The sequence below is a fragment of the Lipotes vexillifer genome, unplaced genomic scaffold (genome assembly GCF_000442215.2).
Source record: "Lipotes vexillifer unplaced genomic scaffold, Lipotes_vexillifer_v1.1 scaffold802, whole genome shotgun sequence".
Taxonomy (NCBI): Eukaryota; Metazoa; Chordata; class Mammalia; order Artiodactyla; family Lipotidae; genus Lipotes; species Lipotes vexillifer.
In genome coordinates, this window is record NW_006790237.1 from 1,145,743 (window position 1) to 1,166,247 (window position 20,505).

A 20,505-nucleotide genomic window follows, 5' to 3' on the forward strand; every position below is an offset into this window, starting at 1 on the left:
CCCCCGCCCCGCCCACCGCAGACGCGCGCTGGGGCGGCCTGGACCTGCGCCGCAAGATCCTGACCCAGCGGCGCGAGCGCTACCGGCAGCGCTCGCCCTCCCCGTCCGCCGCCCCCGCCTCCGCTGCCCCCACTGGCCCGCCCACCCGCAAGAAGTCGAGGCGGGAGCGCAAGAGGAGCGGCGGCGAGGCCAAGGAAGCCGCCTCGTCCTCCTCCGGCGCGCAGCCCGCCGCGCCGGCCCCGGCCTCCCCCTGGGACTCCAAGAAGCACCGCTCCCGGGACCGCAAGCCGGGCTCCCACGCCTCGTCGTCCGCCCGCCGCCGCTCGCGGTCCCGCTCCGCCCGCCGCCGCTCGCGGAGCACCGACCGGCGCCGCGGGGGCAGCCGCAGGTCCCGGTCTCGGGAGAAACGGCGGCGGCGGCGGCGCTCGAACTCCCCGCCCCCGGCCACCTCCTCGTCGTCGTCTTCTAGGCGCGAGCGGCACCGCGGCAAGCACCGGGATGGCGGCGGCAGCAAGAAGAAGAAGAAGCGGTCGCGGTCCCGGGGCGAGAAGCGGTCTGGGGACAGTGAGAAGGGCCCTGCCCCGGCCCAGCCGCCCTCTGGCTCCACCTCCTTGGGCGGAGAGCGCGACAGCCGCCGCCGGGGGGCCGTGCCGCCCTCCATCCAGGACCTCACGGACCACGATCTCTTTGCCATCAAGCGGACCATCACCGTGGGCCGGCCGGACAAGCCTGACCCCCGAGGCCCCTCACCGGCTCCGGCCTCATCGCCCAAGCGCGAGGTCCTATACGACTCCGAGGGACTGAGCGCGGAGGAGCGGGGAGGCAAGAGCAGTGAGAAGGACCGGCGCCGCTCTGGGGCTGCCTCCTCCTCCTCTTCCTCTCGGGAGAAGGGATCACGGCGGAAGGCACTGGATGGGGGGGATCGGGACCGGGACAGGGACAGAGATAGGGACAGGGACAGGTCATCCAAGAAGGCCCGGCCCCCCAAGGAGTTGGCGCCGTCTTCAGGGCCCCCGCCAAAGCCACCTGTCAGCAGCGGCTCAGGCTCCTCGTCCTCATCGTCCTCCTCATCCTCCCGGAAGGTGAAGCTACAGTCCAAGGTGGCCGTGCTGATCCGAGAGGGTGTCAGCAGCACCACACCAGCCAAGGAGGCCACATCTGCTGGCCTGGGCTCCATCGGAGTCAAGTTCAGCCGAGACCGAGAGAGCCGCTCCCCCTTCCTCAAGCCGGATGAGCGGGCCCCTACTGAGGTGGCCAAAGCAGCTCAGGGCAGCACCAAGCCCAAAAAGACCAAGGTCAAGGCCAAGGCTGGGGCCAAGAAAGCCAAGGGGACCAAGGGAAAGACCAAGCCATCCAAGACCAGGAAAAAGATCCGCAGCGGCGGGGGCAGCGGCGGCCCTGTGACGCTGAAGAAGTCCAAGGCGGATAGCTGCAGCCAGGCGGCGGGAGCCAAAGGGGCCGAGGAGACTTCCTGGTCCGGGGACGAGCGGGCAGTGAAGGCCCCTAGCACCCCGCCCCCCAAGGCGGCCCCTCCACCCCCTGCTCTCACACCCGACTCGCAGACTGTGGATAGCAGCTGCAAGACACCTGAGGTCTCCTTCCTGCCAGAAGAGGCCGCTGAGGAGGCTGGAGTCCGAGGTGGGGTGGAGGAGGAGGAGGAGGAGGAGGAGGAGGAGGAAGAGGAGGAAGAGGAGGACGTCCGCCGCCCCCGCCTCCGCTGCCCCCACTGGCCCGCCCACCCGCAAGAAGTCGAGGCGGGAGCGCAAGAGGAGCGGCGGCGAGGCCAAGGAAGCCGCCTCGTCCTCCTCCGGCGCGCAGCCCGCCGCGCCGGCCCCGGCCTCCCCCTGGGACTCCAAGAAGCACCGCTCCCGGGACCGCAAGCCGGGCTCCCACGCCTCGTCGTCCGCCCGCCGCCGCTCGCGGTCCCGCTCCGCCCGCCGCCGCTCGCGGAGCACCGACCGGCGCCGCGGGGGCAGCCGCAGGTCCCGGTCTCGGGAGAAACGGCGGCGGCGGCGGCGCTCGAACTCCCCGCCCCCGGCCACCTCCTCGTCGTCGTCTTCTAGGCGCGAGCGGCACCGCGGCAAGCACCGGGATGGCGGCGGCAGCAAGAAGAAGAAGAAGCGGTCGCGGTCCCGGGGCGAGAAGCGGTCTGGGGACAGTGAGAAGGGCCCTGCCCCGGCCCAGCCGCCCTCTGGCTCCACCTCCTTGGGCGGAGAGCGCGACAGCCGCCGCCGGGGGGCCGTGCCGCCCTCCATCCAGGACCTCACGGACCACGATCTCTTTGCCATCAAGCGGACCATCACCGTGGGCCGGCCGGACAAGCCTGACCCCCGAGGCCCCTCACCGGCTCCGGCCTCATCGCCCAAGCGCGAGGTCCTATACGACTCCGAGGGACTGAGCGCGGAGGAGCGGGGAGGCAAGAGCAGTGAGAAGGACCGGCGCCGCTCTGGGGCTGCCTCCTCCTCCTCTTCCTCTCGGGAGAAGGGATCACGGCGGAAGGCACTGGATGGGGGGGATCGGGACCGGGACAGGGACAGAGATAGGGACAGGGACAGGTCATCCAAGAAGGCCCGGCCCCCCAAGGAGTTGGCGCCGTCTTCAGGGCCCCCGCCAAAGCCACCTGTCAGCAGCGGCTCAGGCTCCTCGTCCTCATCGTCCTCCTCATCCTCCCGGAAGGTGAAGCTACAGTCCAAGGTGGCCGTGCTGATCCGAGAGGGTGTCAGCAGCACCACACCAGCCAAGGAGGCCACATCTGCTGGCCTGGGCTCCATCGGAGTCAAGTTCAGCCGAGACCGAGAGAGCCGCTCCCCCTTCCTCAAGCCGGATGAGCGGGCCCCTACTGAGGTGGCCAAAGCAGCTCAGGGCAGCACCAAGCCCAAAAAGACCAAGGTCAAGGCCAAGGCTGGGGCCAAGAAAGCCAAGGGGACCAAGGGAAAGACCAAGCCATCCAAGACCAGGAAAAAGATCCGCAGCGGCGGGGGCAGCGGCGGCCCTGTGACGCTGAAGAAGTCCAAGGCGGATAGCTGCAGCCAGGCGGCGGGAGCCAAAGGGGCCGAGGAGACTTCCTGGTCCGGGGACGAGCGGGCAGTGAAGGCCCCTAGCACCCCGCCCCCCAAGGCGGCCCCTCCACCCCCTGCTCTCACACCCGACTCGCAGACTGTGGATAGCAGCTGCAAGACACCTGAGGTCTCCTTCCTGCCAGAAGAGGCCGCTGAGGAGGCTGGAGTCCGAGGTGGGGTGGAGGAGGAGGAGGAGGAGGAGGAGGAGGAGGAAGAGGAGGAAGAGGAGGAGGAGCAGCAGCCGGCCACCAGCACGGCCACCAGCACGGCTGCTGCCGCTCCCAGCACCGCCCCTAGTGCGGGGTCCACGGCTGGCGACTCGGGGGCAGAGGATGGGCCAGCCCCCCGTGTCTCCCAGCTGCCCACGCTGCCCCCACCCATGCCCTGGAACCTGCCCGCTGGTGTAGACTGCACTACCAGCGGTGTCCTGGCCTGTGAGTGTCCCCTGGGGGTCCGGGGCACATTAGGGTGGACAGACAGGATCAGGGAGGAGGAGGTCATATGGGGACAAACTTGGAGGCAGTGGAGATACCTTGGAAGGGGTGGGTGTAGTGACCAGGACCGGGAGGGCCTTGGGTGGGTGAGAGTCAGTCAGGGTCTGTCCAGAAGGCTCCACGATGTTTGGGTGCACTGGGAGAGCACTGGGCAGATGGGAGCAGCGGGCAGCCAGTCCAGAAGAGACTGGAGGAGTGGGGTGTGTCCTGGGGTCCACCTAGAGGTAGACTGGGGTAGGCTTGGTGGAGGGACCGGAATCGGGGAGCAGGGAGCAGTGTCCCTTCAGGGATGGCAGGAGCCTGGAGTGGGGTGTGTCCTGGGGTCCACCTAGAGGTAGACTGGGGTAGGCTTGGAGGGACCGGAATCAGGGAGCAGGGAGCAGTGTCCCTTCAGGGATGGCAGGAGCCTTTGCTAGACTGCAGAGGTGGGGAGAGAGGCTATGGGGGCTCGGGACCAACTCGTCACTGTGTGACCTTGGCCACACGCCACCCCCACCCCTGCCCCCCACACACCTTGAGTCCTAAGAACATACAGGGTGTGGGCTGGTTCTCTTGGTGGCTGAGGCCCCTTTTCCCAGTTATGAGCCTGAGACCTTATAGCCTGTCTGGGGGCCCGGGGCAGGAGGTGGCACGTGGCTGGGTGAGGGTCACCCTCTTCTCTTGCGTCAACTCCCGTTCCTTGTCGTCCACTCTCCATCTACTGCAGTGACTGCACTTCTCTTCAAGATGGAAGAAGCCAATCTGGCAAGCCGAGCAAAGGCCCAGGAGCTGATCCAGGCCACCAACCAGGTGGGCTTCCTTGGGGGAAGAGTCCCCGCAGCCCCTTCTCTTGTCCCCTGCTTCGGGTTAGGAGAGGAACTTCAGCTCCCAGCAGGCTTTGGGGCAAGGTATCTGCCAGAAGAGGAGCCTGTTGCCTCTGGGACTGTTGGGAAATCGGGGTGGGAATAGGGATACATGTTCCGTCCTCCCCTCCACCTCCCTTTGCTTATCCTCCAACCTTTTCCCACAGATCCTCAGCCACAGGAAGCCCCCCTCAAGTCTGGGGGTGACGCCAGCTCCTGTGCCCACCTCTCTGGGTCTGCCCCCTGGCCCCTCCAGCTACCTGCTCCCTGGCAGCCTCCCCCTGGGGGGCTGTGGCTCTACCCCTCCCACCCCCACTGGGCTGGCTGCAGCGTCTGACAAGAGAGAGGGCAGCAGCAGCTCCGAGGGACGTGGTGACACAGACAAGGTGAACTGGGCTTGGGAGAGGTGGGTTAGTGGTGACAGTTTTGCAGAGAACGCAGGCAGATACTGAGATGCAGGGGCCCGAGGAGAATGCCAGAGACTGATGCCAGCAGATGAGGACTTAGATAAAACTGAAATCACTAAATTGTAAGGAACTAAACTTTCACTTGATTAGATGATTGGGAAAGGGGTGCTAGACAGGTTTTTAAAGAATTTCCTATAGAGATGGGATGGAGATAGGGAGAGAAAGAGAGAAATAGATATGGATATAAACACACGCATATTTATACATATACCTACTACAGTCTACTCTTTGGTCATCTATACCTCTCTCTCTCACCCCGATCTTTTTGTGTAAGGGGGGCTCAGGGTGGTTTACAAACAAAAAATCAAGCATCTGTTCCTGGACAGAGGGAGGAAGAATGGGTGCAGGGCAAACAGGCACCCCCTCCCCGCACTACATCTGGCTCCTCCTCCTGGGCCTTGGGGCTGTGTACCTTTTGGGTGGGTCTGGATGCTGGTCGCTATGGTCCTGTCACCAGATGATGGCGCTGCTCACCCTTTTCGCACCCCACATACAGAGCCAGAAGGAAAGCAGAACAAACCCCCGTGTTATAAGCCCCGTATAAATGGAGGTGGGGCCACAGCTTTGATGCGTACTTGTCCATGGCCTGTGCCATGGGCTGCGGGACAGGGACAGTACAGGCCCTGGGACGAGCAGCAGGTCCCTGTTCGCCAGTGAGGCTGCCCTGTCTGTTCTCTGCCATCGTCCTCTCTCACCACATATGAGATGGGTGCAGGCCACAATCCCTTTCTCTTGGCCGCATATTTAGAAACCCACTCCTGTGGGGCTAGGGAGGCCTGAGGAGTCCCCCCGGGGTGGCCGTGGCTCCCCCAGCAGCTCAGTAGCTCACCCGACAGTTGGCATTTGTGTTTCATGGGAGATATTGGCCCTGAAGTCTGGGGTGTCCTGCCCTTCCCAGGCCTCAGTTTACCTGCCCCCATCTTCTCTGGGATGGTAGGGAATAGCCGCCTGGCTCAGGTCTGTCTCCCTACCAGACTGTAAGGGCAGGGGACACATGGGTTCTGGTCACGGACGCCTGGGACAGCCCAGGGTCCAGCCTGGAGGAGATGCTAGTGACATTGAGAGGCCCGTCTGGGGCGACTGTAGCAAGGGGAGAACAGGGCAGACCCTAAGCAGGATTTCCACCTCTGGGAGTAGCTGGATGGTCAAGAAGTCGGAGCTGGTGGGCAGGTGAGTGGAGGTAGGGGTTCTGCAGTAACTCACCTGGCCTTTGCTGTCCCTTCTTCTCACTGTCGCCACCCTCGCCAGTATCTGAAGAAGCTGCACACGCAGGAGCGGGCAGTAGAGGAGGTGAAGCTGGCCATCAAGCCGTATTACCAGAAGAAGGACATCACCAAGGAGGAGTACAAGGACATCCTGAGGAAGGCCGTCCACAAGGTGGGGCCCAGAGGGGGACAAGAGGCGCGAGGTGGGGAGAGGATGAGACGGAGTGATGGACGTGAGCAGACAGGCGTACAGAGATGGGGAGACAGAGGGGCAGTGGGCCACTCTGGAAGGCGAGAGGGTGACAGGATGCCTCAAGCCCACCTGGGCCTGTTCTGCTGGCATCGGGGGACAAGTAGGGACGTTGGCCTGGATTTTGGCGGAGGGGTTCCCATCCCAGTCCCCAGCTGCGCTCAGCAGTCCAGGTGCAGGGGACCATGGGGGCTGGCGGTGACTGCAGCTGCCCCTTGCCCCCCAGATCTGCCACAGCAAAAGTGGGGAGATCAACCCGGTGAAGGTGAGCAACCTGGTGCGCGCCTACGTCCAACGCTACCGCTACTTCCGCAAGCACGGCCGCAAGCCAGGGGACCCCCCGGGGCCCCCAAGGCAGCCCAAGGAGCCGGGACCCCCTGACAAGGGCGGCCCAGGCCTGCCCCTGCCCCCTCTCTGAGATCCCCAGCCGCCCCTTTCCTCCTTCGCTGCCTCTCTGGAATTCTGGACGTATTTATGGCTCTGCTTCCCTACGTCCCTCCCCTGTCAGTGGGATGATTGGGGGAGGGTTGCTGCGGGAAAGAGGAGAGCCCCCTGCCCAGCCCCACTGCCATCTCCCTCGCCCCAAGCCTGTGCCCATTGCCCCTCCCCTCTGTTCGTGCCCCTACCCCAGTTTCATTAAAGATTTCATGAAATGTTATCCCTGAGCCCCAGGACTTTTAGCCTTCTTTTCAGAGTTCAGTTTGGGAAAGTGTTGGGGAGGAGCCTTGGCCCAGGTGTGAGCGTGGTTAGCGGGGAAGTAGACGGTGTGACTTGGGAAAAGTGCATTCCTCTCACTGGGCCTGTTTCTTCGTCTATAAAGTGGGTGTTGTGAGGATTAGGAAAGACACAGGCGGGTGAAGCACTTAGAACCGGACCTCGCACATAGGAAGCCGTTGCTACTGATAGAGAGTGGTGGTGACGGGAGGGAGAGGTCCCTGCCCCACCTGACCAGTGTCTGCCCAGCTCAGGGCCTCTAGGTGCTATTTGTCTAACCTTGGAATTGCCCCAGAAACAGGATCTTTGTCCTCCATTCAGTTTTTTTTTTTTTTTTTTTTTTACCAGTCCTATGAGGCTGGGGTGATCTAATTGACTCCCCCGAGATGGAGAGGGAAACTGAGGCACGGAGCAGCAAGGGCCACACAGTGAATCAGGGCTGTGCTGGCCTCCATCAGTCCCTGTTACCCAGAACCCAGGCGCTGTGAGGAGAGGTGGGTGCAGCCAGGCTGCGGGGGGAGGGTGGGTTCCGATTGGGGGTGGGCTCAGAATTCCTTTACAACTGGCCCTCGCAGGCCCACGTGGAGGGGAGCCCAGGGCCCGGAAAGGAGAAGGACTTGCCTGAGGTCACCTAGCAGGAGTTGGGAGGGGACCCAAGGCCCCTGACAGGCAGGACAGTCAGGCGAAAGGCTCTGTGCTTACTGGACGTCGGCCTGAACTGTTCATAGGCAAGATGGGCATTCCAGATTGAGCCCCAAGGTCGCCCTCAAAGAGTGGCAACCTTAGAGTCAGACCTGGATTCTGACCTGTCTTGTATTTTCCTACTTTGTGAACTTTCCTCCTCTCTAAGCCTCAGTGTCTTGGTCTATAAAATGGGGGTGACTGTCACCTACTCACCAGGCCACAGGGAAGAGGTAAGGAGTGTCAGCTGCCCCCTGCACAGTGCCTGGCCTTTATGCAGTGAGCACCTAGGATATGAGTGGCTTGCACAGATGGATAAACGGGCCTTAAGAAGGAATAACCCCCAACTTGGGTCAGGGCTGGCCCAGGGACAGTGAACACCAGACAGACAAGTGATGACCATGGCCGGAGCCAGTTTATTGGCTGAGGTGGAAGGTGAGGGCTCAGGCCTCCCCAGTGACCTAGAAGTCCATGTCCTCGACCAGGTCCTGGAGGTAGGCCTTGTACTGGTCTGAGGTGAGGGAGAGTGGGTGGCTGTTAGAAATGTGAAGGTCCACAGTGTTCTCCAGGGAGGAGGCACCCCCTACCCGCGCCATGTCTAGCAGGGCTCTGAGGCACATGGGGACAACCTGAGGGAGGTGGGGGAGAAACAGTCAGGGGAAACACCCAGCACCGTCTACTGTCGGGGATGGGTTGAGTAGACTACAATTCCCGACAGCCCCCACTGTAACCCAGGATGAACCGTTAGGCCCAGGGCTGCTGGGCGTTACAGTTTTCCCCATATTCACCACCAGGGGAGACCATAAATGGTTCTTAGGGCTGAGGCTGCTGAAGGGTTCCTGGAAGCTAGAGCTGAGCAGCTTGTGATCAGAAGCACTCCTGGGAGCTGTAGTACCTCACACAGGCTGCTAGGACTTGTAGTCCACCGACTTTCACATGGTTGGGAGAACGCAAATATAGGCTTTGGGGGTGAGGCCGTGGGAGGGACACCAGAAGCTCCTGAGGAGGAACTGGTACTTGCAGAGGCTCTTAGGAGTTGTAGTTTCTCCGAGGGAACTGTGGGAGTTGTAGTTCCCAGAAGCAACCTCCTCCCTTTTAGGATCTACCCATCAGCTCCAGGAGCCTGGGGCTGCAGTACCTTGACCATCACGAGCCTCTTGATCCATGGTTGGTCCTGGGGCCATGACTGCCCCACGCAGAACCAGAGGGTGTAGCGTGGTGAGCGTCTGCTTCCTTCGATGAAGGCAATCAGATCTGGGGGCCCAGGAACCTAGTCAGGGATGGGAAGAAGACCCTCTACCTGCCCCTCCCTGCTCCCCCAAAACCTCAGTAACATCCTCATCTTCTTCCCTGATCTAAAGCTCAACATATCTCTGCCACCATGACCAGGGGGCTGTTGATTTGGGGAAAGTCCCTCCAGTTCTGACACAAGCTGAAATGTTCCTCCTCCCTTCCATCAGGGCTGGGCTGGAAGCTAGGCCTCCACACACACCTCCTGGAGCCTCAGCATTTGGATGGGGAAACAGGCCCAGGAGGGGAGTCCACTCCCCCAAGGATGCTCAGTGATTCTGGAGTATAAGGTGGTTGGTGGTTACTGCTCTTTAACCCTTCAAGGCCATGCTGTCCAATATGTAGCCATTAGCCACCATGGCTATTTTTAATTGTATCTAATTCAAATCAAATAAAACTTAAAAAACTCACTTCCTCATTTGCACTCACCTCATCTAAGTACTCAGTAGCCACATGTAGCTAGTGGATACCATATTGGGCAGTGGAAATACAGAGCATTTGCATCATTGCAGAAAGGTCTGTTTGGAGAGCAAAGCCCTAAAGGATTCCTTTCTCCTGCATGTCTTTCCACCATAATTGTAATAAATGGTAACAACTATGGCAGCTAATTCCCCGAAGCACCTTCTGTACGCTGGGCCCTGTGCCTCCTGCCAGCTCTGGGCAGGTGAGAGAGAGGAGACAGTCCTTAGACTCCACAGGTTCAGAGCAGTCCAGTCCTTCTCCCCACAGGTTCAACCACAAGCAGAGCAGCAGGGTCTGAATTCGATCCCAAACCTCCTGACCCCAGAGTTTTTAACCACCATTGCCTGCCGTTTCCACAGCAGAGCTAAAGCCCCACCTCACTCACCTGCTATGAAGGGCCCCATGTTGAACACGCCTCCTTCCCTGTCCTTGGGCACCTCACCATCAGGCCTGTGACCACTGTTGGGGAGGAGTTCCTCGCCCACGGCCCAGTACACATGGCAGTGCCCCAGCCTCTGGGCCCAGAGCCACTGCCCAGCTCTCCACAGAGCTAGTCCCCCGCCCAGGCAGCTCAGCACCCGCTGCACGTAGTCTGTCACGCCCCTGTCTGTCAGGGACGCCGCGGGGTCTGGCAGTCTTATTGGCTGCCCAGGCAGTGTCCTATCCCCTGCTTCTGATCCCACCAGCCGCAGGCCCCCCGGGCAGAAGACAGTCTGCTGGAAGACTTGGCAGCCCCGGTAGAAGACAGTCACCTCGAACTCCCACTCTGAGCAGCAGCAGCAGTAATGTGAAGGGGAGAGAGAATGAGGGAACGTCAGGGGGCTTATGGCCCAGCCCTAACCCCTCCCACCCACAGCTGGCGCTCACCTTCCTCGCTCACCAACAGCTGCTTCAGTGGGTTTTCAGGGGGTCCCGGCTTTGGGCAAGGAGCAGGGACATCTAAGTTGGGGCTCAGCAAGAGCTGAGGGGGGTTCTCAGGGGCCATGGTCAGACTTGAGGGCCCTCCATCTGGGGCCAAGTCCAGGTCACTCAGTAACTTCTCCAGAATGTCTTCCTGGAGAGGAAAAAAAAAAGGATCCTGGTATTTCCACAGCCTTTTCTGGAGACTTCCCATGGACCAAGCTTTGTGCTCAGCGATGTGGGGACCCAGAGAGGAGGCAGACCTGAGCTTTGCCCTCAAGGGGCTTCTAACCTGGGGCACACAGACAGTAAAGTATGTACAGCTTTGATGTATGCCGGGCACTACAGTGGCCCGAGGGGAGCAGCTAATTCCACCCAAGGATCTGGCTCTCTGCAAGCAAGACCCGGGCAGAGAGGGCTGGGAAGAATTTCAGAGGGGACTTCCCCTGGCACAGACATCAGCAAGATCAAGGAGAGAGAGGTTCTGAGTTCCCAAAACGCTGAGAGAACCCTGCACAGGGAGGAAAGCTATTAAATCCTAGAAAGGTGGATTAGGGCCTTGAATGCCTGCTGAAAGCTCTGAGTTTTCTCCTGAGGATGCTGGGAAGCCACGGAGGGCTGTGGGCAGGGGGTGGGGGGACAGGGTCAGCACTGAGTCAGGTTGGGGACAGACTGCAGGGGACAGCATGGAGCCTGGGGTGATGGTACAGGGGAAGATGAGGCCTGAATAGGCCCATGAGAACGCAGAGAGGGGATGGGGCAGAGACTGAGAGCAGGATGGTCGGGGCGCATTCTTACCTGGATATCAGAGGTACATCTGCCATTGGTGTCTAGAGAGGTGTCTGGCTCAGCTAAGTTCCCAACTCCTGTGGAGAAAGGTGGGGAGTGGAGTGGAGTGGGGGCGCTGGGGACACTCGAAATCCCATCCCTCTAAGTGAAGCCTCACTTCCAGCACACCTGAGGTCACAAACTCATAGATCTTGTGCGGGTTGTGGGGGTCCTTGCTGTGGTCCTCTGCTAAACGCAACGCTTCCTTCCGGTTCAGGGCGGACCGGAAATTCCTCTTCCAGGTGGGCAGGTCCGGCTTATCCTTCCCAGGAGTGTAGGCACCACTGGCCTCAGCCCAGGCCTAGGGTACCAGTGGTACCAAGATAGTGGAGAGGATGACTTAGACCTTGCCCCAGGGGCCCCAACCCTGTCTCCTCTTGTCCTTACACCGTCGTCCCCCGACACGTTCTAACTTGGCAAGGTTCCATCCCCAAACTCTCAGATTCTGTGCGCCCCGAATCCCCCTACCACCACCCTTCAAAAACCTTTGCTTTCTAAGCCAGCCTTCCAGGTCTTAATGGGTGTCTTAACTCTGCCACCAACCTGCCCCATGACACCCTCTGTAATAACCCCGCCCCCTCGCTCTGTAACTCGGCTTACCACCACCGGTGTATCCTACTTTGGTGGTAAGAAACCACAGCTTCAGGGCCAAGTCTCGCCTCTAATATTTCAAGACCGGCCACCAGAAATTCTACAACCAAGAGCCCCACCCCGGCCCCGGACTCCCCAGGATGCATTTCCTTCACTTTCCCGATTCCGTTACCGGAACCTGGCAGCTCTAATCCTGACTGCTCTCCGACACCAGTCCGTGGATCCTACTAACTAAACCCCTTCCCGTTCTAACTCCACCCACCTCAGTCTGTCAAAATGAGAGCAGGCCTCTCCATGCTTGCTAATCCCGCCTTCTCGGCCCCGCCCCCTCGGAGTCCACCTCCGCCCCCTCGGAGTCCACCCCGCCCGGCGCGCCCGCACCTGGAAAATGCCGAAGTCCTCCAGCTGGGCATCCTGCCGCAAGCCGTGCTTCCAAGGGATGCGGAAGCGCGTGCGGCTCTCATCCAGCCAGGCCACGCCCTCCAACTGCCCCTGGTCCAGCTGAGATACCAGCCAGGGCAGGATGCGGGGCTTTTGTGTTCCCATGGTCCGGCCTGCGCGCAGAGAACAGGTCCTAGGTACAGGCGGCCTCCCAGGCCCACCCCGTGCGGAGGTTCCACACCCAGACCTCCCTCACGGGCCACGGCGCAGGTCTCTCACCTATAGTTTCCTGGGGTACAAACAGGAGACCTTCTCCCATCTTCCAGCGAGCCTTTCTAATTCAGCGAGAACTCCCTCCCAAGCCCATTTTACACCCCCCCCTCCTTTTCCCAGCTTCTTCTGTGTAGATACCTCTACCTCCCTCAATTGCGCCCGTGTACACCTTCCCTCTTCCACTGAAAGCCCGTTCTTCCCCCATCACCCAAGGCAGGTACTCCCACTTCCAGGGTAGAGCCCTCCCTCTAGTTATTGCAATACAGACACTAGACCGCTACCTCCCGCAGTTACCCACGGTAGACCCCCTTTCACAATTCCACCCCGTCCCGATGATCCCCTCACCCATTCCCACCGTGGACCATCCACAGTCCCTCCCAAACAGACAGCCTCCCTCCTCCAGAGCACGTCCCCACTTTCTAGAGTGGACTGCCTCCCATTCTTACAGTCCGTCCATCTCTCCCCTAGATCCCCCCGTGTAGACGCCTCCTCTCCGCTACTTCTTCTACGTTTGCTTTCTTTACAGCCGATCTCGCCGCCAGTCTTTCTTGCTTCACTTTCCCCCAGACTACACAACCGCCCTTCTCCACTGTCAGTGTAGACCCATCCTTTCTCCGATTCCTCACCTCTGGACGCCACCTACTCCCCAGTTACCTACGTTTCCTATGTGGTGGGTCGGGGCGCGCAGAGTGCTCCAACCACGTCTGTTTTTGGGGTCTCGTAACTCTCGAACTCTCAGCGGCACACACCACTTCCGGTCAGCTGAGCTTTAGAGGTGGGGCTTCCTTTTCTATGGATTTCCTGAAATAAAAACGACTTCACCGTCGTACGGGTGACTCCAAAACCAAAGAGGCTGCTCGGTAAGCGCGGGCGTCGCCCCCCCCCAACCCCATGCCCTTTTTAGGCCTTCCGACCGCGGGCATGCTGGGAACGTCACATGCAAATTAGGCGGGACCCAACGCTCCTCCCCTCTACGTTTGGGCCGTCACCAACCCGGCCCAGTGCGCAGGCGCGGGAAAGTTGAACTAAGAGAAGAAAGTTTATACAAGTTCAGTGGAGGAGGTGGCGGCGGCGGGGCCCGGGACCAGGTGAGCGGGACGTTAGCGTGGGCTAGGTGAGGAGGAAAGAAGAGGGAGCCGGGATCCAGGAGGGGGCAACTCAGTCCCGCTTCTCCGAATTCCGAGTGTCCTGGGTCTCCCAAACTCTAGCCTCAGAGAGTGGAACTACAACTCCCAGCAGGCTGCGAGGCGAACCACTAACGGACGGAGGGGAATGTTTGCTCTGAAACCTGCTGGGATTGGTAGTTCTCGACCCTCTACGGACGTGAGCAGCTTGGCATATACCTCCAGAATCAAGAAGTCCCCAAGCCCCCTTCTCCCTCGAGGACTCAGAATTCTGAGGCCCCCGCCCCCTTCTCTCTTAGACTCAAGAGTTCACACCCCCAGTCGCCTTCTCCGAAAACTCAAGAGTCCAGGCCCCCAGCCTCTCCTCCCTTAGACCCAAGAATCCGGATCCCTAGCCTTCTCTCCCAGGATCAAGGTGTCTTCCTCCTCATCCCTGTTCTCCATCTGGAGGCTTAAGCGTCTGGGCCCCCAGACCCCCAACTCCCGTAGAGGACCTGGGAATGCAGACCCTCAGCCCCTTCCCTCTTTGGGGACTCACAAGTCCTGGCCCCCTCCTCATTCGGGGACTAGGAATTTGGGTCCCCAGCCTCTACTTCCCACTGAACCCTGGAGCCCATCCTCCAGCTCCCTCTCTCACAGGTGCCCCCATGGCAGGCTCGGAAGAACTGGGGCTCCGAGAGGACACGCTGAGGGTCCTAGCTGCCTTCCTAAGTAGGGGTGAGGCTGCGGGGTCTCCCATTCCGACCCCACCCAGGTAAGAGGAGTTGCCCTCCTCCCTCAGGGAACGGCATTTGGGCTGGGCCCCTCCAACTCTTGCTCCTGGACTCAGTCTGTCTCCTTTCCCCCCCTCTTTATATCTGGCTCCACTCCTTGTCCTGAGGGTTGCAGGGAAAGGCCCTCAGTGGGAGGACAAAGGGACTGCTTGCAAAGGGCCTTTGGGGTCACTCTCTGAGGTCCCCTTCCCCAGGAGCCCTGCCCAAGAGGAGCCAACAGACTTCCTGAGCCGCCTTCGAAGATGTCTTCCCTGCTCCCTGGGGCGAGGAGCAGTTCCCCCTGAGTCCCCTCGGCCTTGCTCCCTGCCCCTCCGGCCATGCTATGGTTCAGAGCCTGGTAAGAGATTTCCTTCGATCACCCAAGAACTGGCAGCTTTGATTCTTAAAGCACAGAGAGGATAAGGAACTAGTTCAGGACCACTCAGCTAAGGGGGTAGCTGTGGGGGATCTCCAGCACCTACCCTCACCCCCGACCCCCAGTTGGTTTACTATCTGTCAGTTCTGTGAGCAGGCTTCAGGAGGGCTTTGGGTGCCTTTCTTTCTTTCTTTCCTTTTTTTTTTTTTTAACGTCTTTATTGGAGTATAATTGCTTTACAATGGTGTGTTAGTTTCTGCTGTATAACAAAGTGAATCAGCTATACATATACATATATCCCCATATCCCCTCCCTCTTGCGTCTCCCTCCCACCCTCCCTATCCCACCCCTCTAGGTGGACACAAAGCACCGAGCCTATCTCCCTGTGCTATGCGGCTGCTTCCCACTAGCTATCTATTTTACATTTGGTAGTGTATATATGTCCATGCCACTCTCTCACTTCGTTTTAGTGCCTTTCTATTTGTTATCTCTCTTTCTACACATGCTTCCTTGCCCCTAAGACTTTTGTAGCCACCAGTAACCCCAATAGGGAGGCAGGAAACCTGATTTCCAGTCACAATTCCCTGGCTGTTTTGGTTACATGAGTCCTTTTCTCCAGTAGCAAAGTAGGAATGCGGGGGGGTGGGTGGTGGATACTGGACTTGATCAAGAGCGACCAGTAGGTTTCTTCTCATATGTGATACTGGATAGACAAGCAATGGCTACTGGGAGTGCTCACTTGGAGAGGATTTCACAGCTGGGGAGAAGAGTTCTGTGATGAGTTGTTGCCTGAAATGGGCAAGGGATAGAGTGGTAATAGCTGGAGTGCCATGTGTGTGCCTTCCTTAGATGGGATAATCTTCAAGGTCCAGTTCAGCTCAAACCTTCGAAGTCCAATTTGGGGAAAAGTAAAAGGGTCTTTTACCAAGTTTGCTCACTGGGCCTCAATTTATCCCATTCTGAAATGGAAATCATTGCTACCTGGCAAGATGGTTGGGAGGAGAGAATACCTAAGTTCCTTATGTCCTGAAGACCCATCATTGGCTCTTTTCATCCCAGGCCCAGCTACTCCAGATTTCTATGCCCTGGTGGCCCAGCGGCTGGAACAGCTGGTCCAAGAGCAACTGAAATCCCCACCTAGCCCAGGTGAGGTGCAGAAGGGCCCTGGAGAAGGATGAGGGTAGAAGGGTCGCCAGGGTTCTGCCCCCAGCCAAATTCTCTTCTGCCCCCCAGAATTACAGGGTCACGCACCCACAGAGAAGGAAGCCCTGCTGCGAAAGCTGGTGGCCTTGCTGGAGGAAGAGGCAGAAGTCATCAACCAGAAGGTGATGGGTGGTCTGTTCCATCGCTTAGCTAGGATAGGAGTTGCGGCATGGTTCCGCACTGGGACCTGAAGCTGGATCTGCATTCTCATTGGATGGTCAGGTGGGGAGAAGGTGGGACAAGTCTTCAGTGAAGGGGTGAGTGACAGGTAAACCAGGGCAATACTTTAAATTAGTGACTTCTTTGATCGTCAAAGGGGCGTGGCATGAAGGCAGAGGGGTGTGGCCACCAGAAACTGTTCTAGGAAGGAGATTGGACGAGGTGAGTCGGTAAGGGAATGTATGGTGATGGAAAAGGGAGGAGGGGGTAGCTTGAAGACAGCTGTCTAAAATCTGAAACCCTGATTGACTATATAGGGACGTTGCTTAGAACATGGGGGAAATGGACTGCCGGAGGGAGTGTGGCTTGTGACTCTGTCCTGGAATCAGGTTAGGTCAGGAGCTTGGGCAAAGTGTATGGCCTTATAATATTCATTGTCTGGTAGAAGGCAAGGTTGCCGTCGTCACTGGCTTGGCCTTCGGGGAAGCCCACAGGGACGTGGCTAGAATGTTAGCATGCTAGAACACAGCTAATACAGGGCTTGGTCCTGATTGGCTGTCGAGGCCTTGTCAGGAGCGTGGCGTGGCGTGGCTTCTCCGGTTCTAGGCCATCTTGCTGCGAGTAGTTTGGCCGAGATCATATAGTCTCGTTTATGATTGGCAGATGTGCTGGATAGGGGCGTGGCTTAGGGCGTCCGTTATAGCTAGAGCTCTTGAAGCCACGCCTCCCAGCCTCCCATTGGCTGGCTACGAGGGTGTGACTGAGGCAGACCCTGCCTCTTCCTCCCCGGCCCACAGCTGGCCTCAGACCCCGCCCTGCGGCGCAAGCTGGCCCGCCTCTCCGCCGGTTCCTTCAGCCGCCTAGTGGAGCTCTTCTCTAGCCGGGAGGGCAACCCTCGCCCGAGCCAAGCACGCCCCTCGCTGCCGTGCCCCGGGCCCCCACCGCCTTCCCCGGAGCCTCTGGCCCGCCTGGCCCTGGCCATGGAGCTGAGCCGGCGCGTGGCCAGGCTGGGGGGCACCCTGGCCGGTCTCAGCGTAGAGCACGTGCACAGCTTTGCGCCCTGGATCCAGGCCCACGGGGGCTGGGTGAGCCGCTAAAGCCTCTCTGGGCTTCCCTTTACCTAACTGTAATTGTAATTGTATGTGTGTGTATTGGGGGTGGGTGGGTGGGCGGGGAGGCTCTTAGGCTTCCTTTCAGACATCACGTTCTCCCAGCTCGACCATTCATCCGTCCTGTGTTTATTGAGCACCTAATGTACACGAGGCACTGTAGTGATCAGTGCAGATGCTATGCCCAGCTTAAACCACTCTGGTATACACTAACAGTTATGAGCTAGAAACAAGTTTCCTCATCCGTAAAGGGAGGAGAATTGTATACCTACCTCAAAGGGTTATTGTGAGGATTAAAATGGGATCATCCTTGTAAGTACTTGACATTTATGTGAGTATCTGGTGACTGTCTGCCTGTGCAGCACTGCCTGCGGGAATGCCCTTTGCCTGGTATCCCCCTGCCTTGCTTCCTCTGCCGCTCTGCTCAGGTATCACTCTCAGCGAGCCCCTCCCTGATCCCCATTTAAAATCGCAGCCACCTCCACACCATCCCCTTACCTTGCTTGCTCACCGCTTTAAATCCAGTGCTGGGCTCAGAGCTGGATTAAGCTCCTGTGTACTGGCTGTGTGACCTAGGCAACTGTCCCCGTCTCCCTGAATACCAGTCTCTCGCTGCTCAATGGGCACCATCTCACCTGCCCCATCACTGCCAGGCTCTCAGAATGTAAGCATTGCTTCATAGACTGGCAGGAGCTGGCTAGGTGCGTTTGAGGAGCAGAGAGACAGCCAGTAGGGCTGGAGCAGGGTGAGTGAGGGGGAGAGGGTAGGAGATGAAAGCAGGAGGGGCGGCCAGATCACGCAAGGCTTTAGGCCTTGTGGTCAAGGTAAGAACTTGCACTTTGACTCAGTGAGCCAGGAGTCCTAGGAGGGCTCAGAGTAGAGGGATGCGAGCTGTCTTGGGTGGTAACAGGTGCCCTCTGGCGGCCGTATGGAGACTACTGTAGGGGGCAAAGCCCCAAGGGGGTGACTGGGCTGGTCCAGGGAGAAGGTTAGGGTGGATCAGACCAGGGTCAGGGTAGTAGAGAATTCTGGATTTAATTTGGAGGTAGACCTGACAGATTTTGCTCATGGAGTGGATGGGAGACGGGAGTCAAGGATGATGCCAAAGATGCTGGCCTGAGCAGCTGCAGGGCTACATCTGAGGTCCTCTGGGACCAGAAAGAGCAGAGTGGAGGCGAAGGTGGGGAGCAGGTTTTGGGAAGAGGCAGAGGTGATTGGAGGTGGTCCAGTTCAGGGAGAGAGACCCCTGAGACCTCAAAGCAACATGTGACGGGACAGTCGATATTAGTGTCTGTAACTCAGAGCAGAAGCTGGTTTATTTGTAAAATCATTTTATTTGTTAAGGAATGATAACAGGTAAGCTTGGCCAGGTACTCAGCCAAGGACTTTAGTGGAATGATCCCATTGAAACCCAACAGCAACCTTATGGGATTCGATTATTATCCTGGTTTTATGGAGGCTGAGGGAAAGTCCCTTATGCAGGGTGGGGGATTGGAATTAGGGCTTTAACACAAAGCCAGGGCTCTTTATCATTAAAGCTCCAGGACCCTGTTTCTTCCCCTTCTTTGAGTCTCTGTCCACCCCCTCTGGAGCTCTGTCGCCCCCCACCCCTTCTAGGACTCTGTTCCCATCCACCCCAAGTCTCTGAGCCTTTCTTGGGGTCTCTATCCCTCATCCCTGTCCACCTCTCCCTGGGTCTCTTTCCCCTCCCCCTCTCTGGTTCCTTGCCTTCTCCGTCTCTGCTCTCACTGGGCTGGTGTGGATGCTGCTGTGAGTGGAGGATGCCTGTCTGCTCATGGGGCTCTGCCACTTTTCCCTTCCAGGGGGGCATCCTGGCAGTTTCACCTGTGGACTTGAACTTACCCCTGGACTGAGCTTTTCCTCAGAAGCTGCTACAAGATTGGACCTCATGTCCCTGCACTCTTCCCAAGCCTTCCTGTTCCCCTCAGGGCTGTGGGGTGGTGCCCCCCCTCTCTGTTTTTGCCAAAAAAAAAAAAAAAAGTTTAAAATGTTTTGACATTAAAAACTTTTTAAAGTATTTAATGATTTGTCCTTTCACTCAAGAACTAAAGCTCTAAGTAGAGGAGATTTGGTTTGGAGGCCTCTCTGGTTTATAAATTGAGGAAAGAACCAATTCATTCATTCTAGAAATATTTATTTGGGGCACCTACAAGCACCTGTCACCTAAATATGCAGCATAGTTGAAGATACCTGTAAATATGATTCCAGCTAATTATATTTTTCCCCTATTGCATGATTTATTTATTCCAGCTAATCCTGTGTTGATAGTCCTGGAGTCTTTCTAGCTATTTCCAGAAGAAAGCTATGATCTTTCTTCACAAAACATCCAGAACACCACCTTCTTCTCATTTTTCTCTTCACACAGCTCCTTCTGAGCCTTTTTTGCCGGTTTCTCCTCATCTGCCTGTCCGCCAGAAATTTGTCACCTTTTTAGGGCTATCACCCCCTTCACCGAATTATGTGTGTAAATGCCTAAAATGAAACGCACAGGATCACAAAGGAAGCCAATTACAGTCGAGCCTCAGTATTCGCGGATTCTGTATTTTTCGAATTCGCCTACTCGCGAACATTTATTTGTAGTCCACAAACTAATACTCACGTGCTTTCGCAGTTGTTGGCAGGCGTGCGTGTGTTCAGAGCAGCAAAGGATCTGACTCGCTCGATGGGCACCTTTCAGCTCAGATCAGGCGAGGCAACTGCACCTTCTTGTTTCAGCTCTCGCGCTGTATACAAGCGTCCTTTCTGAAAACTATTTAGTGCCACATTTTTCACATTTCTATGCTTTTTTGTGGTGATTTCGCTGTTTGAAAGGGCCCCAAGCATAGCGCTGGAGTGCTGGCTAGCGTTCCTATAAGTGCACGAATGCTGCGATGTGCCTCAATTAGACAAGCTTCGTTGTAGATAATTTCTGTTACACTGCTGTTGGCTGTGAGATCACTGTGAATGGACCAACTCTATATTAAATAACGTGGCTTTAAACAGAAAACACACAGAAAGCCTGATTATATGTTGATGGGTTGGCAAAAGTGTTGTGACAAGATGCTCGTGGGAGCCTGACCCTGTATCTCCCCCAGGATCAATGGCTCGGTGTTTGCCAGTTCAGTGTTCACAGCGACTTTATAGGACGTAACTAGCACAAATAATAAGAATCGAGTGTATGTGAAAATAAAACTTTCAAGACTTTTTAAAAAATATTTATTTTATTTGGTTGCGCCGGGTCTGTAGTTGTGGCAGGCGGGCTCCTTAGTTGCGGCACACAGGCCCCTTAGTTGTGGCATGCGAACTCTTAGTTGTGGCATGCATCTGGGATCTCGTTCCCTGACC

At 57.9% G+C, this 20,505-nt stretch overlaps 3 protein-coding genes across 6 annotated transcripts in view; 2 read left to right on the forward strand and 1 right to left on the reverse strand.

The window, feature by feature from the left end:
- The window catches only part of SCAF1 (SR-related CTD associated factor 1), a 15,544-nt gene extending 8,809 nt beyond the window's left edge, over positions 1–6,735 (forward strand). The window contains exons 8-13 of the mRNA XM_007463443.1: positions 9–331; positions 1,914–3,493; positions 4,260–4,342; positions 4,563–4,781; positions 6,111–6,239; positions 6,544–6,735. Coding sequence (XP_007463505.1) covers positions 9–331; positions 1,914–3,493; positions 4,260–4,342; positions 4,563–4,781; positions 6,111–6,239; positions 6,544–6,735 — 2,526 coding nt within the window. The remainder of the gene's footprint in view (positions 1–8; positions 332–1,913; positions 3,494–4,259; positions 4,343–4,562; positions 4,782–6,110; positions 6,240–6,543) is intronic.
- Positions 6,736–8,151: 1,416 nt separating this feature from the next.
- Positions 8,152–12,342, reverse strand: IRF3 (interferon regulatory factor 3). Of its 3 annotated transcripts, none has more exons than XM_007463372.1 (7): positions 12,165–12,342; positions 11,322–11,493; positions 11,163–11,230; positions 10,332–10,518; positions 9,850–10,230; positions 8,851–8,966; positions 8,152–8,341 (listed from the first exon to the last, which is right to left on the reverse strand). In XM_007463372.1, the coding sequence occupies exons 1-7, from the start codon at positions 12,327–12,329 to the stop codon at positions 8,174–8,176; spliced, it is 1,257 nt and encodes a 418-aa protein (XP_007463434.1). In that variant the 5' UTR covers positions 12,330–12,342; the 3' UTR covers positions 8,152–8,173. The 3 variants fall into 3 exon arrangements, with proteins under 3 accessions (XP_007463434.1, XP_007463433.1, XP_007463435.1); XM_007463371.1 differs by having other exon boundaries at positions 8,159–8,341; positions 12,159–12,330; XM_007463373.1 differs by lacking the exon at positions 9,850–10,230 and having other exon boundaries at positions 8,174–8,341; positions 12,165–12,329.
- A 1,106-nt stretch (positions 12,343–13,448) lies between these two features.
- BCL2L12 (BCL2 like 12) lies at positions 13,449–19,198 on the forward strand. Of its 2 annotated transcripts, XM_007463374.1 has the most exons (7): positions 13,449–13,525; positions 14,201–14,315; positions 14,529–14,671; positions 15,749–15,835; positions 15,923–16,014; positions 16,849–17,136; positions 18,984–19,198. In XM_007463374.1, exons 2-7 carry the CDS (start codon positions 14,209–14,211, stop codon positions 19,032–19,034), a joined length of 768 nt encoding a protein of 255 aa, XP_007463436.1. In that variant the 5' UTR covers positions 13,449–13,525; positions 14,201–14,208; the 3' UTR covers positions 19,035–19,198. The 2 variants fall into 2 exon arrangements, with proteins under 2 accessions (XP_007463436.1, XP_007463437.1); XM_007463375.1 differs by lacking the exon at positions 13,449–13,525 and having other exon boundaries at positions 14,207–14,315; positions 14,532–14,671.
- The last annotated feature ends 1,307 nt before the right edge of the window (positions 19,199–20,505 follow it).

Excerpts from the sequence above, each read along its gene's own strand:
- IRF3 (XM_007463371.1), bottom strand. The coding sequence starts at position 12,329 with ATGGGAACACAAAAGCCCCGCATCCTGCCCTGGCTGGTATCTCAGCTG. Across the intron at positions 10,519-11,162 it reads GATGTACCTCTGATATCCAG|GAAGACATTCTGGAGAAGTT; the intron begins GTAAGAATGCGC and ends TTTCCTCTCCAG. Across the intron at positions 10,231-10,331 it reads GCTGTTGGTGAGCGAGGAAG|AGTGGGAGTTCGAGGTGACT; the intron begins GTGAGCGCCAGC and ends GCTGCTGCTCAG.
- BCL2L12 (XM_007463374.1), top strand. The coding sequence starts at position 14,209 with ATGGCAGGCTCGGAAGAACTGGGGCTCCGAGAGGACACGCTGAGGGTC. Across the intron at positions 14,672-15,748 it reads ATGCTATGGTTCAGAGCCTG|GCCCAGCTACTCCAGATTTC; the intron begins GTAAGAGATTTC and ends TTTTCATCCCAG. Across the intron at positions 15,836-15,922 it reads GAAATCCCCACCTAGCCCAG|AATTACAGGGTCACGCACCC; the intron begins GTGAGGTGCAGA and ends TCTGCCCCCCAG.